General features: G+C 46.1%; 1 protein-coding gene across 1 annotated transcript; it reads right to left on the bottom strand.

Moving 5' to 3' along the window:
* Positions 1 to 4,518: 4,518 nt before the first annotated feature.
* On the bottom strand, positions 4,519 to 11,210 carry LOC129328626 (cholinesterase-like). The gene is made up of 3 exons (XM_054977810.1): positions 9,727 to 11,210; positions 6,616 to 6,764; positions 4,519 to 4,756 (listed from the first exon to the last, which is right to left on the bottom strand). The coding sequence occupies exons 1-3, from the start codon at positions 11,208 to 11,210 to the stop codon at positions 4,695 to 4,697; spliced, it is 1,695 nt and encodes a 564-aa protein (XP_054833785.1). The 3' UTR covers positions 4,519 to 4,694.
* Positions 11,211 to 16,982: the final 5,772 nt, after the last annotated feature.

The following is a 16,982-nucleotide window of genomic DNA, read 5'->3' as shown; positions in this document are numbered from 1 at the left end:
AAAGCTGCCATTTCCTGCAGTCTGGAGATCAGGTGTAATTCCAGGAGAACTCCAGGCTCTGCACAGAGATTGGTAACCCTACATACGTGTGTGTGGATTTGGTCTGCCCAGTCCTATGGAGAACAGGCCTGTTTTGGGCTTAGGTTATGATAAAAGTTTATGTCCCCCTGACCAGTCTCTTGCAAAGCTTTTCAGCTAAAATCTTTGGGTAAGTATTAGCAGAAGAAATAATCTCATTTCCAAGGACATCTCAAAGTTTGTTATCTGTCACAGGTGCAGGGGGCCTTTGAAACCACTAAGAAGGGGAGTTGAGGCACCCAAGGTCGGCCAAGTAACATTCCATCCCATTATCTTATCTGGACTAGCTTGGTTCACAAGTGGATTTACAATCATGTTTTCATTCCTGGAAGCTCTGGTGCTGAACTCTTGTGTTTCTGATCAAATACTTTGTCAGGTATGTTTAGATGCTAGGGTATTTAGCTTTGTTATTTTATCTATCCTTTATGCACACTTTCTACTTCAGTATTTCATTCACTTATTAATAAACAACTGTGTGTGTGGTGTGGTGTTTCCTTGGTTCAATTGCTTCAATTGGAAATAGTGTCTTGATTAGTTGAGCCCAATGAGACCTTTGGTAACTTTACGGGTTGGGAGTCAGCTTGCTGTTTCTCAAATACAGTTGGTTAGGCCTGAGGCTTGATTCCCGCCCCAGTGCTAGGACTTAGGAGGGAACTTCTGGATAACTCCCCCAGACCTGTGAATCCAAATTAGCAGTCCTTGACAAGTCCTAGTCTGACACTAATGCCATGATCCTACCTACTGTTATTATCTGGTGTTTATACCTACTATTATTATCTGGTCTTGTCACACCAGTTCCTTTTTGTCTTTAAAGACTGCCTCAAATTAAAAACTCCAGAACTTTCCCGTGGCTTCTGAGAGTAGCAAGGATCAAGACAAGGCTTTTTATGTAGGTGCAGAGTCATTCCAATAACACAAAATTCACACACAAAAAGCAAATTTGGTTTCACTTGGTTGCAACAAAGGAAAAATGGAATGAGTGATAAACAATCCTCCTTCCTTAGGTCTAAGGCAATTGCAAATTAAAAAGAAAGATTTCAGTTTCCATCCTTTTGGCATATTTGTGAAGCCATTTTTTCTTCTGCTAGGCCAAAACAACTGCCCTTCTTTCCCCCACCCCCATAGAATCTCTGCGGATGCTTTGTTGGAATTTTTCTCAATTCAGATCAAGTCTGTGCCAAGGAAGGGAATCCTTCATCCTTTAAGCTCCATCAGGCACCTTCCATTCTAGGCTGATTCTTGGAAACTGTGAGTCCATTGCTGATGAGACACTCCTAAATGGGAAAAATGGGGGAGGAGGCAACACCTCTTCTGTCGGCTACTCCTCATTAATGTACCAGTTGGCAGTCCCCTAGTTGACAATATTGAAGCTAGCTAGAAAAACCATTTTTGCAACCTTTGTTCTGTCAGACTGGCTTCTGAGCATTTGCAGAGTGCAAATGACACATTGTTCTTCCAAGCTGCAGTTTTTATACTAATTAGCTATGAGGTGGGGTGTCAGCTGATTACACACTCTACTTTGAGCTATCAAATGTCACATGAGGCTTCCTGTCAATTTCCCCAAACTACTTGACCTTTTTGGCTCTATAGCAATCCACACCTAATCAAGGTGGCCTTTGCCAAAAACTGTTGTGCTCTCCCTCCTTCCTTCAGCTCCAGTTGTTGGTCCCATCTTCCCCTGAGCTATCAGTGTCAGCCCAGATCTTCCAGGTAGCAAATGACTTTCTTTTTAGTCGATAAGAATGCCCCTTATATGGAATCATGAAGCCTGCATCACTTAGAAACCTCTTTTCCATGGATCCAGGCAAAGGCAGGTGTAGCAGGCTGAAGCAACCAAGCACTGAAAAAAAGCCATGCTTTGAAAATGGAAGCCAGCAGAATCAATGAAATTAAAATAGATTATCTGAAGACAAAGAGTTTCCAGAGGGGGCTGACCTCTCAAACATGGTTTCATTGCTGATTTCGACAGGGCTTTAAAAACACAATTTCTTGAAAAGGTGGTTCTGTGCAACAAATTCCCAGATAAGCTGCCATGGGAGCAGAGGCAGCTGCCCACTGTAGGCCTTTGGTAAGCTCTTGTAATGGTGCCCACTGTGGGGGGTCCATCTAAAGAGAAGCCAAATTTAAGGAAGGGCCTCACATGGTTAGACCAACGAAAGGGGAACGTTTTTTGGCAGCAGAGTGCTGGATAGAGACGAGGGGCAATTTGTCCCTATAATACAAGCAGCTACAGAAAGTCAAGAAAGTTCTTTCAGTACAGTGGTATCGTTGACTGGCTCACGAATGGGTTAGCTGAAGATGTTAAGCACCTTTGGACAAACAACAGTGGTTGTCAGTGTCAAGGCTTGTCACTGCCGCCACTGGGCGGGGCCCCAGCCAGGCCCATCCTGGCGTCAGAGGGGCGCCAGGGATACTGCAGGACCCTGCTCTGTGGAAGGAGGGGCAGTATACATCACCCAGACTCCCTCTCAGTCCACTCGCTGACCTGCTCAACCTGGCCCGCTTACCCTCTGCGTCCTCCATCATCTCCTCCTTCCAGAACTCTCCTCCAAACCTCCACTCTTGCATTGCACTGCTCTCACTCCAAATCATCACTCCTTACTCACACCCACCACCTCAGAGCTCTTCCTAGCCACCTTATATAGGATTTCCTTGCCCTGCCCCACCCTCCTTCTAGGCTTGTTCCTTCTCCTGACTTGGCCCAGCTGTGCCTTCCCTCAGGTGTTTCCCTCCTACCACTAATCCCTTCTTGGCTTCCTTGCCTTGCTGGCAGGGTGGGGTTGAATGCGAGCCATCCCCAGCTGAGGTCTCCTTGGCCTTGCTCATGAGGAGCTGCCCCAGCTGGCTTCTGTGCTGCTGAGCATGCCTGGCCTTGCTTGCGAGGAGCTGCCCCAGCCGGCTTCTGTGCTGCTGAGCATGCCTGGCCTTGCTTGTGAGGAGCTGCCCTGGCCAGCTTCTGGGCTGCCTGCTTATTGATGCTGGGCGGGGCTACCCATCTCCTCCCCCAGAATGCCTGTAGCAGCCCCACCTGGAGGGGCTTGGCTCCTAGCACCTCCTGAGCCAGGCTGCTGTCCTCTAGCCAGGGTGTGGCTCTGGGCTGCAGTGGCTGCTTCTCGTCCTTGGCAGGTAAGGGCTCTGTCTGGGCTGTTGCTGGGTCCCTGTTCTCCCTGCCTCTGTCCTGCTTAGCCCCCTCTCTTCCCCCTGGAGGGTGGGACTGGCTGGTCTCCCCCTGCTCCCCCCAGCCCTCTGAGGCTTGGGCCTTTCGCCTCTTCCCTCTGGAGTGGGCAGGTTCTGGACCTGGTTGCTGGCTGGGGTAGTAGGGCCACTTCCTCCCAGTTGCCTCCCACTGCTCCCTCCTACCAAGTCTGTGGGCTGGGACGCAGACCCCGGACAGTCAGGCGTTGGGTCCCTTCTTGGAAATCACAACTCCATACTTAAAATTCCCCCAGCTCTCTTTCCAGTTCCAGGACTAAATATCTCCACCAGTGTCTGTGGAACACAAAGCATGTGGTTTTACTTCTACACGTGTGCAAGGCAGTGGTACAGTGGTATCATTGGCTGGCTCACGAATGGGTTAGCTGAAGATGTTAAGCACCCTTGGACAAACAACAGTGGTTGTCAGGCGTTGGGTCCCTTCTTGGAAATCACAACTCCATACTTAAAATTGCCCCAGCTCTCTTTCCAATTCCAAGACTAAATATCTCCGCCAGTTAACTCATGTGCAAGGCACATCCTGGGATGGTTTGCACTGGGTCTTATGGAAGACCCTCCTGGACTCCCCCTATGCTACTACAAGAAATGGAGAGAATTGATAAGAAACAGTGACAACTGTGAGGCTGTGCTTAGGGTTATCAACCTCAAGGTGGGGCTGGAGTTCTCCTGGGATGACAGCCAATCACCATACTGCAGAGATGAGTTCCCCTGGAGGAAGCTTCAGAGGGCAGAAGTATTACATCCTTACTGAGCTCCCTCCCATTGCCAAACTTTACCTTCTCCAGGCTCCGCTTCCAAATCACCACACATTTCCCAAGTTGGAGATGGCAACCCTCGTTGTGCTAAATGCCCTCTCCATATTATTTAAAATAATCTATTGTCCTCTGTTTCTTGCCCACAAATTGGGATTCCAATCCAGGGTTAAACCGCAAATAAGCACCAGTTTGTTGGACCATTCAAATTTATATATCACAACGCAGGGTGGTTAAATCTAGGGATCTCGTAAACCAGGAAGTCCTCCGTCTCATCTCAAGTCCCTGTGCAAGCCAAGCTCGTTCTCAACACAATCCAGCGTGTTGACAGGTGTACACAGTCTTCCTAATCAAATCAAATGCAAGAAGGGCAAAAACAAAGAGGCATTGTGGCCGAATGAAGGGTCGGGAGATTAAGTTAATTTTGTTACGTGAATGTAGAATCAATTGTGCCTGAAAAGAAGGTGAGAAGAAGCTGATTACGTGATTTTATTCTCTAAAATTAGTCAATAGAATCTAATATAATCCACTCTGAATCGAAAAGAAAAGAACAAAGGTGTAAACTAAAATTTCTTCTGTTGTCCACTCTTCAGACTTCTTCCTCCCAAGTTCATATGATTCTCTTTCTCCAACCTCATGTAAATGCTCAAATCACAGTTCTCGCTTCCTATTGTCTTCTGGACTGGAGAGAACAGAATCTTTTGGAAGCTGATCTGTGGCAAGAAAAAGGGCAGGAAAATGAGATTCCCACTGAATTGGACCAGATATCTGGAAGCAAATGTGTATCACATGGCAAACAAAACTGTTGCTTGCTCAACAGCATGACTTATTATGATGACCAATGTTAGCCAAGATGAGGCACCACAAATTTGCATTTAATTAATTACAGCATTTATATACCTGGCCTTTCTCCTGAGTATCTCAGGTCCCAAAGCAGGTAACAAAGGTAATTTGATAAACAACAGAAATAAAAACATTAAAAACCAACCTAAAAGCACCTTATGCACAACCAACATGGTATTCTCCTTGCCTGGCTTCAGGCAAAAGCCCCAAACTCTCTAGAATAGTTTTCTATTGCAGCTTTGCCAACAAGCCTGGAAAGGAGAAGCCACCAGCTCAACTTGTTCTGGGAGCTGTGTCGGAGGCCTGGAGCAGCCTCTGAAAAGGCCCAAGTCTGACTCTTGCCCAACATACCTTATGAGGGAACCCAAATACCGACACACTGCAAGAATTGTTATATTCCCATTCCTACGTTGTAAAAGAGATTTGTTTCCATTTCGCATCTAGAGTGCAACTTACACCAGAGTAACAGTAGTGTAGCTAGTTGGTCTTTTTATATATATTAAAGGACTTAATCCCAAGGAAAGGTGAGTGTAGCACTGGAGTCCTTCATGACACCATTTACACTAGCCAATCACAAGGCAACACACCAATGACACTCAGACATTTAACAAATATGGAAGGAGCAATCTGATGCACGGCAATGCTCATACACCTCGGTCTCAAATATGATGAAATAAATAAATTTTATCACTCCACCAAACAGAAGAAGTAAAGAACACAAACTGAGAGCCAGTTTCGTGTAGTTGGTTAAGAGCGCCGGACTCTAATCCGGAGAGCAGGGTTTGATTCCCCACTCCTCCACTTGAAGCCAGCTGTGTGACCTTGAGCTAGTCACAGCTCTCTGGAGCTCTCTCAGCCCCACCCACCTCACAGGGTGTTTTGTTGTAGAGATAATAATGGCATACTTTGTAAACTGCTCTGAGTGGGAAGTAAGTAGTCCTGAAGGGTGGTATATAAATCGAATGATGTTGTTGTTGTTGTTGTTGTTATTCAACTGCGTCAAGAAATGTGGCATGCCCCCTAAAAGCCCTATCATGCTTTGCATATGTGGGTTTGAATTCCCTTTTGCAAACTGATAACCTGTTGGTAGAGAAGGAAGTACAGATAGACTAAGAACATGAGTGTAGTTAAGTGGTTAGAGCAGTGGACTAAGATCTGGGAATGAAGGTTCAAATCTCCACTCTGCCTTTCTGGGTTACCTTGGGCCAGTCACACACACTCCACCCAACCTATCTCACAGGATTGTTGTGAGGATAAAATGGAGGAGAGGAGAATAATGTAAGCTGTTGGGGTCCCCATTGGGGAGAAATGGCAAGATACAAATAATAACTGTAATAAATAATGTAGCTCCCCTGGGGGAAGGCTGCCACAAGAGGAAACCCACAAGGCCTCCCAGATAAGAGCTCTAGCCTCACTGGGGGGAAGGTATCCTGTATGAGATGGAGTGTTTTGCAAGGCAAAGGGAACAGAGACCAAGTCCTGCTCTTCCCCCTGACATGCCTCTGGCATTGCCCAGTTTTGGTGCAGGAGTTACAGTGGAGAGGCTCAGCTGACTTGCTATCCTAAGCAATTTCAGAATGGCCTCAGCGGTGTACTATCATCTCTAGGGTGACCAAGATTCCAATTCAACCACAGTTTATGGCCACAATTTCCCATAAATTATGAGGAATCTCTACCTTGGGGAATGGCTCCCCCCCTGCCCCCTGCCCCTTTCAGGGCCTCAACTCACTTGGTCTTGATGCCTTCCAGAAACCACAGTAGTGCACAGGGGATGGCTTCGTGACCTGAGGTGGTTCCGTGCTTATGCGAAAGAAGTTCTGCTCTGTAGGGTTGTAGCGAGGCCATTTTGTCTCACTGACATCTGAGGCAGTGGGATTGCTGCACAGGAGACAAAATTTCATGATTTAAGAAATCAGACAGGATCTAGTTCTGTATAAGATACACAATATACAGTATCTGATTATTTATTGATTTATTTTTTCACTTATTTCATTTACATTCTGTCTGTCTCTCTGAGACTGAAGGTGGATCACTAGGGTTGCCAGCTCCAAGTTGGGGAATTCCTGGAGATCTGTGGGTTGAAACCTGGAGAAAGTGGGGTTTGGGGAGGGAAAGGACCTTGGCATGACACAATTCCATAGAGTCACCTCCCAAAGTAGCCATTTTCTGTGGGGAAGTCCCAGTGGTGGAATACCTTCCCCAGAAATATGTGCTAGGTGACTGCTCCATTATCCTTTGGGTGCAAAGTCCAGCCAATTTTATTTTCCCAAGCTTTTAATTATTAGCTTGCTTTGTGCCACATCTATAAGGTGATTTTTTAAAACCTTCCTGCTTTTTTTGTTATTTTGTTGTTCTTATTAATTAATTGTTTTAAGGCTTTCACTAGCTACCTTGAAAGTTTAACATCGAAAGGCAGGATGATCCACTCGCAGAGAATAAAGGTCAGCATGGTCTAATGGTTAGAGTGTTTGATAAGGATTTGGCAAATCCAGCTTCAAATCCACATTCTGCCATGAAATTTGCATGGGTGATAACCGGGCCTCTCTCTCTCTCGCTCTCTCTCTCAGCCTAACCTACTTCACAGGATTGTTGTGAAGATAAAATGAAGGCACACTAAGGACACGCCAAAAGACCGCTGCTGCAATCCAAAGCTTTATTCATAAATGCCGAGGGTCAAAATCAAAAGGATGGGGGAGCGCCCACTCTCTCCGGCTGCTCCCGGCAGGAGATTGGCAACGGGCTAAATTGTCCCGTTTCGCAGGGCTCACAGCTTCATCAAAAGCCACAAATGAATTCTTAGTGTAAAGCGTATTCCTTTACTACAAAGTAACCTGCTGGACAAGAGTCAAGTTTCTTCTTAGTTTTAGTTCAACAATATAGACAGGAGAGGAAAGAATGCTCCATTATATGCAACCAAGGAAGTTGTGCCAGCAGAAAATCCCCCACCATGGATCCAGTCAAGGACAGTAGCTGGTGTGGAGGGCCGAGGATGGGGCACCCAGACATTGAGGAAAAGACAGTCCTCTGAACGGGGTGTGTTGGCGGTCCAAATTTCAGCATCAGGAAAGTTAGAAAGAACTATTTGGGGGCATGAATTGCCGAAGGTGGTGGCTTCCAGGATGTGGCTCCATGACTTACGGGGCACAGGCTTCCGGAAACGCAATTTGCCCGAAGGGGGCTCTGCATAGGGGATGCCCAGATAGGCTGTGACTGTTCTTGAGCCAGCTGGGAGATGCTTTCCCCGGACAGAGCCACTGCTGGTGACTACTATAGTATCATCTTCTGCAGAAGACTTGGGTTCCAGTCGGGAAAGGACCGGGAAGCTCAAAAACCAAAGGAGGAGACAAATCATTGCAGCACCTGAAAGGGAAGCATCCCAGAAGAAGCTACAACAAATGGAAGACATTTCCCCTTGCTGACCCTACCCTTGGTTCTGAAGGCCAGATAGCTCATGAGTTTGAGGAACAGGAAGACCAACGTGGTAACAGCTGCACTAGGCTTCTTGATAGGGTTGCCAGGTCCAGGTTGGGAAATTCCTGGAGATTTGGGGGGTGGAGCCTGGAGAAGGCAGGTTTTAGAAAGGGGAGAGGCCTCAGAATGGTATAACACCATAGAGCCCATACCCCAAAGGAGCTGTTTTCTCCAGGGGAACTGATCTCTGTCACTTGGAGATAAGTTGTAATTTTGGGGGATCTCCAGTCACCACCTGGAGGCTGGCAACCCTACTTCTTGAACATCCTAGGTGTTAAGGATAGTTTTTATTTATTTAGATTTCTGTGTTGCCTCTCCAGAGTTCTGTTCAAGGCAGCATACAATGAAAATAACAAATATATTGTTGAAGGCTTTCACGGCCGGAGAACGATGGTTGTTGTGGATTTTCCGGGCTGTATAACCGTGGTCTTGGCATTGTAATTCCTGACGTTTCGCCAGCAGCTGTGGCTGGCATCTTCAGAGGTGAAAAATCAGCAGTGGTTGAACATAGCCTAACTCAAACAGGACACAGTATCCTATTCCAGGACACTAAAATACTTGACAAAACTTCCAACTACTTTGTCAGATTGCACAGGGAAGCCATTGAAATTCATAAGCATAAACACAATTTCAATAGGAAAGAAGAGACTTTAAGAATGAACAGAACATGGCTTCCAGCCCTGCAAAACACCAGGCTAACAAAATACTCCACATTCCACAATAGCCCTGCAGAGAAGATTAGCATATCAAGCACCAATCCATATGCAAAAGAACCTCCTCAGGATACAGTGACGCCTCCCTCCATTAGCATTCCACACCCTGGGAAACTCCTACATGATGACTCAGCCCAAAACCACTTTCCTGAGTAGATATAAATTACCTGCCAACATCTTCTCCACATACTGACACTGAGAGATCTCTGTCTTTTTGGTGCTACACCTCTGAAGGTGCCAGCCCCAGCTGCTGGCAAAACGTCAGGAACTACAATGCCAAGACCACGGCTATACAGCCTGGAAAATCCACAACAACCAAAATAACAAATCATCAATATAAAAACATCTCAGTGAGAAAGGCAGACTATTCGATGATGTATGTATGTATGTATGTATGTATGTATGTATGTATGTATGTCTTGGATTTCCAGACCCACCTCACTCACACAAGACCCAGTTGAGATTGAATAACTCCTCACCATTATCCTGACTGGGCTATGAAAATACCATATGCTATTAATGTGGTTGTAGATTGATCACTGTTTGATTTCTTGTGCAGAAGAAACATTTGTGACAAAGAAACCTGAGGGAAGTGCTGCCTTCTGTATCTTCTGGGCCAGGGATGGTGAACATCTGTAAGTGAACAGTTTGCTTACCCGCTTCTGGCAAACTCCGCCCAGTACCGCATCACTCGGGGGATTAGTGCTAACTCTGCCTCTGTATGAGTTGCATTGGTTCCCATTAACAGTGTCAGGGTTCCAAAAAGATATGGGATCTCAGATCCATGCGTCGATCCCATCCATTCAGGCCATACTGAGCCAATGCTGCGATGGGTGAAAGTATATGCATACACAGGGCTTCCGCTCTTTGTGATTTTTGTGGCAACTTCATTTTCTGGACATACAAACAGGTAATCTCCACAGGCTTGGGACATGGCACCACGATACCGGGCTGGGCCCTCACGTTCCTCTTCGCTGTACCTCGCAGCAATGGCTTGGATGAAGTCATCTGTTGCATTGGGTATATACAACTTAAGCCCCTCCAAGAGCTGCTCCCAGGTCAAAAGGCTGTCGTTGGACGTATGTAAGAAAGGACCAGCATAGAAGACAAAGATGGACCCTTCATCAGAGGTAGCACCAATCATAATAGGTTTAGACTGAAAGTGCCTGGACTCCAGAAGTGCCTGTGGATGATCAGGAAGGAACTCTCCATCTGTTGTTGGTATGAAGGGAGGACTCAAAAAGGCCTTGGGATCCACAATCTTCTGAAATTCTTCCGCTTCTTTTCCCTGCAAGCAACTCACTATGGCAGTGTCTTCATCTCCTGCACAGCCCATTTGCTGGGCCAGGGCCAGGGCTCTCTTCTTTGCTTCCTCAGGACTCACCCAAGCCCAGGGAGAAATGGCTGTCCCGCTCTGCAACACAGCACTATCAAAAAGCGGCTGGCTCCCTGGTGAGAGGAGGTGGTAGCCGGCAGCTGCTCCTCCAGCACTCTGGCCGGAAATAGTTATCCGAGTTGGGTCTCCTCCAAAGGCGGCTGCATTCTCCCTCACCCATCTTAGGGCTAACTGTTGGTCCCACAGGCCCACGTTTCCTGGGGCGGCTGGTGGCAATGAAAGGAAGCCTAGAGCCCCCAGACGGTAGTTCATGGAGACCACAATAACATTCTCAGTGGCAGCTAGGAATGCTCCATTATATGCAACCAAGGAAGTTGTGCCAGCAGAAAATCCCCCACCATGGATCCAGACAAGGACAGCAGCTGGTGTGGAGGGCCGAGGATGGGGCACCCAGACATTGAGGAAAAGACAGTCCTCTGAACGGGGTGTGTTGGCGGTCCAAATTTCAGCATCAGGAAAGTTAGAAAGAAGTATTTGGGGGCATGAATTGCCGAAGGTGGTGGCTTCCAGGATGTGGCTCCATGACTTACGGGGCATAGGCTTCTGGAAACGCAATTTGCCCAAAGGGGGCTCTGCATAGGGGATGCCCAGATAGGCTGTGACTGTTCTTGAGCCAGCTGGGAGATGCTTTCCCCGGACAGAGCCACTGCGGGTGACTACTATAGTATCATCTTCTGCAGAAGACTTGGGTTCCAGTCGGGAAAGGACCGGGAAGCTCAAAAACCAAAGGAGGAGACAAATCATTGCAGCACCTGAAAGGGAAGCATCCCAGAAGAAGCTACAACAAATGGAAGACATTTCCCCTTGCTAACCCTACCCTTGGTTCTGAAGGCCAGATAGCTCATGAGTTTGAGGAACAGGAAGACCAACGTGGTAACAGCTGCACTAGGCTTCTTGATAGGGTTGCCAGGTCCAGGTTGGGAAATTCCTGGAGATTTGGGGGGTGGAGCCTGGAGAAGGCAGGTTTTAGAAAGGGGAGAGGCCTCAGAATGGTATAACACCATAGAGCCCATACCCCAAAGGAGCTGTTTTCTCCAGGGGAACTGATCTCTGTCACTTGGAGATAAGTTGTAATTTTGGGGGATCTCCAGTCACCACCTGGAGGCTGGCAACCCTACTTCTTGAACATCCTAGGTGTTAAGGATAGTTTTTATTTATTTAGATTTCTGTGTTGCCTCTCCAGAGTTCTGTTCAAGGCAGCATACAATGAAAATAACAAATATATTGTTGAAGGCTTTCATGGCTGGAGAACGATGGTTGTTGTGGATTTTCCGGGCTGTATAACCGTGATCTTGGCATTGTAATTCCTGACGTTTCGCCAGCAGCTGTGGCTGGCATCTTCAGAGGTGAAAAATCAGCCGTGGCTGAACATAGCCTAACTCAAACAGGACACAGTATCCTATTCCAGGACACTAAAATACTTGACAACACTTCCAACTACTTTGTCAGATTGCACAGGGAAGCCATTGAAATTCATAAGCATAAACACAATTTCAATAGGAAAGAAGAGACTTTAAGAATGAACAGAACATGGCTTCCAGCCCTGCAAAACACCAGGCTAACAAAATACTCCACATTCCACAATAGCCCTGCAGAGAAGATTAGCATATCAGGCACCAATCCACATGCAAAAGAACCTCCTCAGGATACAGTGACGCCTCCCTCTATTAACATTCCACACCCTGGGAAACTCCTATAGGATGACTCAGCCCAAAACCACTTTCCTGAGTAGATATACATTACCTGCCAACATCTTCTCCACATAGTGACACTGAGAGATCTCTGTCTTTTTGGTGCTACACCTCTGAAGGTGCCAGCCCCAGCTGCTGGCAAAACGTCAGGAACTACAATGCCAAGACCACGGCTATACAGCCCAGAAAATCCACAACAACCAAAATAACAAATCATCAATATAAAAACATCTCAGTGAGAAAGGCAGAGTATTCGATGATGTATATATGTATGTATGTCTTGGATTTCCAGACCCCCCTCACTCACACAAGTCCCAGTTGAGACTCAATAACTCCTCACCATTATCCTGACTGGGCTATGAAAATACCATATGCTATTAATGTGGTTGTAGACTGATCACTGTTTGATTTCTTGTGCAGAAGACTAGAGAACTACTGCTAGACCAAATCAGAGGTCCGTTTATTCCAAAATTCTGTTTCAAACAGATGATAAGTCCACAAGCAGGCCATAAAAGCAAAAGCTGATTGCAGGAACGATAGGGGAAAACCCAGGAAGTGCTTGGAAGCACCAAAATGCCGTGCAGAAGCAAAAAAACTCTTCTCAACAGCAGCCAAGCTGGGGCAGACAACCCCAGGGATGGGGCTACAAAGTCACATAGAAGACAGTTTTCACTTCAGTTCCAAATTTAACTCAGGCCATAGGTCTGGTCTATATTTTCCATAGAATGGAGAGGAAGAATTCTACGGGGCTTATAGATGGATATAGAGGGACTGTATCACTACACCATCTAAGTGGGTGTCACTCACCGCCCACTGGTGATTCCATTTTTATTTATTTACATTATTTATAGTTCATCTTTCTCACTGAGACTGAAGGTGGATTACACAATGTAAACCAATGAGATGATCGGTCTCCTGTGCAAAAGAGTCTTTGCACATAAGAGAAACAAACAGTAAGAAGAAAGGTTTTAATCTATCTGATCCCTTCTGTGCTAGTTTTCTATTTGTAGGGAACTGTTTAAAATTTCATCCCTCCCCTGTGCTCTGAAATTGTATAGGCTATTTCAACACCACACTTCACTGCATGCGTAGACTAGGTCCTAGCTCACTGATGATGGTAGTTGGAAACCACAATGCTACGGCCCTTGAGTGAAAGAGTCAGCAATCTACTAGCTTCTGGGTGGAAATACACATTACTAAGTATGTAGGAACACTTACGTGTACCTCATTTCACGTGTTCCCTTTCCAACTTTCCATGAACTCGCTCACACAGTCACACTTCAATTTGATCTGCCTGATTACATTCACCCATTCCTCTTCAACTGCTAAAAGTATCCCGGTTTTCCCCACCGTTCCCACATCCATTCATTGAAATGCAGATTTGACAGTTTTTAATACTGTCCGGAGGCTCAAAGGAGCCTCCGGGCACACTTGCAGATGCAATCACACAAAGGGAGCTCCCGGGAAAGCAGGATTCATAAGCAAGAGCAGCCTGCATGTGAATTGAGGACCACACATAAAAACCTGCACTTGAACATCCCCAGGTAATCCACAACATGTATTTCTGTTCTCTCTTGGAACACAGATTGCTGGGTCTCATTGACAAGAATCCCTCCCCTTTCTCTTTCCTGTCACCCGATGCAAGCAGTTCTTTAATACAGCAGACTCACCTTTCTCTTGCCCCTGCTCCCAGCAATGTCGTTTTGCTGCTCTCTGTGTATCAGTTCACTTATCCATCCATGGGGATGGAACAAGAAACTGTCATTATTTATCTTGATAGAAATGACTCAACAGGCCTCGCTGTAAACAGTGGGTGGATATTTCATAACGTACGCTAGCTGTAAGATTCCTGCAAAGACAACTGAAACAGATCTTCAGAGGAGGAAGTATGGGGCAAGAGATTTCCTGGCTGGCCAAGGTTTGGCATTGCCAAATGTGAGAGAATTCTTGTAAGGTGGAAATAAAAGTGCCCTGGACAAAATAAGAAACCTTTGGCACTCTTTTACATAATCAGAGAAGAATTAGGTAAGGAGCCAGCTATAGCTCAGTGTTAGAATACCTGCTTGCATGTAGAAGGGTACAGGTTTGATCTCTGCCATGTCTATTTGATGCCTTTTCTGGGAGCGCACTTCCTATAGTCCCAGAAAAGGTGCCGAAAAAACAGAAGCCCAACAGCCTGCAACCATTTTGAAAACGGAGACGTCTGGAGTCAAGGGGGAAAGCCGCCAGAGTTCGGTGAGTGGGCTGTCCCTTTATGGACGTGCGAAAGGGCCAAGAACTGAAAAACAGAGCATGCGAAACAGAAAAAGAAAACTGTCTTAAGGCAAGAAAACTGTCAATGTAGGCCAAAGAACTGTCTGAAGTTACACACACTATACTAAAGATAGGGTTACAAAGCTAGAAGATGCTGAATTGCAGTAAAAGGTGGAGGAGAGTGTGATACATACAATAAACACTGCAACACTTTAATACTATGCTTTATGGAACCAACCTCCTGAGCTGATCCATTATTCCAGTGGTACCCAACCTCTTTGAGCCAGCAGGCATCTTTAGAATTCTGACCCAGGGTGGTGGGGCAACCACAAAGTGGCTGCCACAGGAGGCGGAGCCGAACACAAAAATATCAGGGAGTGAGATTATACGTAACTCTAAAAATAATTCTTCAACATTTCAGGCACAAGCTTTGCTTAACAGGATGCCTTTTAGTATAAATATATTGTTTAAAAATATTTTCTTGCATACGTACAGCTCACCTTCATTCATACAGTGAACATCCTTGTGCTGGGGTGGCAGCTGCTGCCGAAGCAATATTTTTTGCATCTGCCAATCAGTGGCCCTCAGAGTGCCCCCCTGAATGTTTCTATATTGCATACTGTGGGAACTGAAGAAGAGTAATAAGCAGGAGTTGGGAAAGACCCTTCTCTGCCTGAGGCGGAGGAGAACTGCTACCAGTCAAGTAGGCCATATGAAATTCAATGCAGCAATAGTCTGATTCGGTTTAAGATAGCTTCATATGCTCGTGTATGTATGTGATTCAGAGTTTCACAGGGTTAAAATATGGCATAAACAGGGCTTTTTTCCAGATGGAACACGATGGAACGGCGTTCTGGCACCTCTTGAAAATGGTCACATGGAGGGTGGCCCCGCCCCCTGATCTCCAGGCAGAGGGGAGTTTAGATTGCCCTCCGCGCCGCTCAGCAGAGCGGAGGGCAAACTAAGCTCCCCTCTGTCTGGAGATCAGGGGCAGGGGCCACCGGCCATGTGACCATTTTCACCAAGGGTGATTTAAACTTAACCCCCCCCTTGTTCCAGCTGACCCAAAGTGACGTCATTGTGCGGTCCTGAGTTCCATGACCAGAAAAAAAGCCCTGGACATAGGAGATTGTGAGGATTCTTACAAGAGGGGACTTAAAAGCCTCCCGATTCTACTGTGAGGAGCTTTATAAGATCAATGAGCAAATCCCTTCCTCAATGCAAATCCAAAGCTAGACCATTCCTGATAGATGGCTCTCTAACTACTGCCCAAAAACCTTCAGCAAAGGAGAGGCCACCTCCCCAGAGAACTTCTTCCCATGTCAAACACAGGAATTTTCTCTTAATGTTCAATCAAAATCTACCCACTACATCTAGTCTTGTTTCTTGGAATAACACAGAGCCAAGGAACTGACCCCCGAAGCAAGCCCTGCTAACTCTGTCCTGACATCCACAACTGGATAACATCAGCTATATCATCAGGGACTCGAGTCACAAGTTGCTTCTCCAGAATGATACAGGCCATTACCTGCCGACAGTGACCTTCTGATATCTACCCTGACCTGCTTGACCTCTCTCTACTCAAGGGGATGAAATGGCCACACAGCTGACGCTGACCATGGCAACAAGGTCCAAAAGCCGCACAGGTCTTTCTGCAGCTCACTTCAAAAGAACTGTACTTCAAGAAAGACTTCCAAAGGAAGCTCCAGTTTGTGAGACTGCTGAACTGGCATTTATCAGCAAGTGTGATTCTATTCAATTTGGACCTAAATTGAACAATAGATTTCTTTCATAATAAACACAGCTGTCAAACAAGCATACCAGCACTAGAAAAAGAGAATTATTCCCACCTCTTACTGTTGTTGTATGGAGGTTGGCTCTGAAGAGTCACGCTGCCTTGTGCATTTCAGGGCCTTTTGGCCCTATTTTGTCTCTGTACCAAAGTATGTATATGGGTGTCAACTAAAAACTGTATTTTATGTCTTCATGAATATCGTTTGCATTTCACAGCACAGTGCATCTGAATAAAACAGCTTTAGTCCATGTACATTTATGCCACAATAAATCTCTTAGCTGTAATGAACCCCACCCTTTGAACGGCAACTGTCTTCTTTCCAGTTGCCTCCGTCTCCACTTCTGTTCCTTTTGGACTGGAAGTGCCTCAGGGCAGGAACTTGTCTCCTTGTACTCCTATCAAGAGTCAGGCGCATTGATAGTTATTTTTATTTACTTAATTTATATCCCGCCTTTCTCCCTAACGGGCTCACAGTGGTTTACATCATTCTTCCTTTCATTGTATCCTCAAAAAAACCCTGAGAAGAAGGTTAGGCAGAGAGGGTGCGGCTGGCCCAAGGTCACCTAGTGAGTTTCCACGGCAGAGTGGAGGTTCAAACCTGGGTCTCTCTGATCCTAGACCAACACTCTAACCATTATACCACACACATTTAAAGAACACTTTATTACTCGGATCAGTGACAGGGGCATCTGCAACATAAAGTTGCTGAATTAGAATTAGGGAGGAATTAAGGACATTGGATTTCTCAGTCACCATACCTGCTAGTATTCCAACCTC

Source organism: Eublepharis macularius, chromosome 4 (genome assembly GCF_028583425.1).
Source record: "Eublepharis macularius isolate TG4126 chromosome 4, MPM_Emac_v1.0, whole genome shotgun sequence".
NCBI lineage: Eukaryota > Metazoa > Chordata > Lepidosauria > Squamata > Eublepharidae > Eublepharis > Eublepharis macularius.
Note: the sequence above shows the minus strand (reverse complement) of the source record. Positions and strands in the feature narration are given on the sequence as shown.

Coding starts and splice junctions, on each gene's coding strand:
- LOC129328626 (XM_054977810.1), bottom strand. CDS start 11,210: ATGATTTGTCTCCTCCTTTGGTTTTTGAGCTTCCCGGTCCTTTCCCGA. Junction 6,765..9,726: donor GCGGAGTTTGCCAGAAGCGG/GTAAGCAAACTG, acceptor TCTCCTGTGCAG/CAATCCCACTGCCTCAGATG. Junction 4,757..6,615: donor CTGGAAGGCATCAAGACCAA/GTGAGTTGAGGC, acceptor TTCTTGCCACAG/ATCAGCTTCCAAAAGATTCT.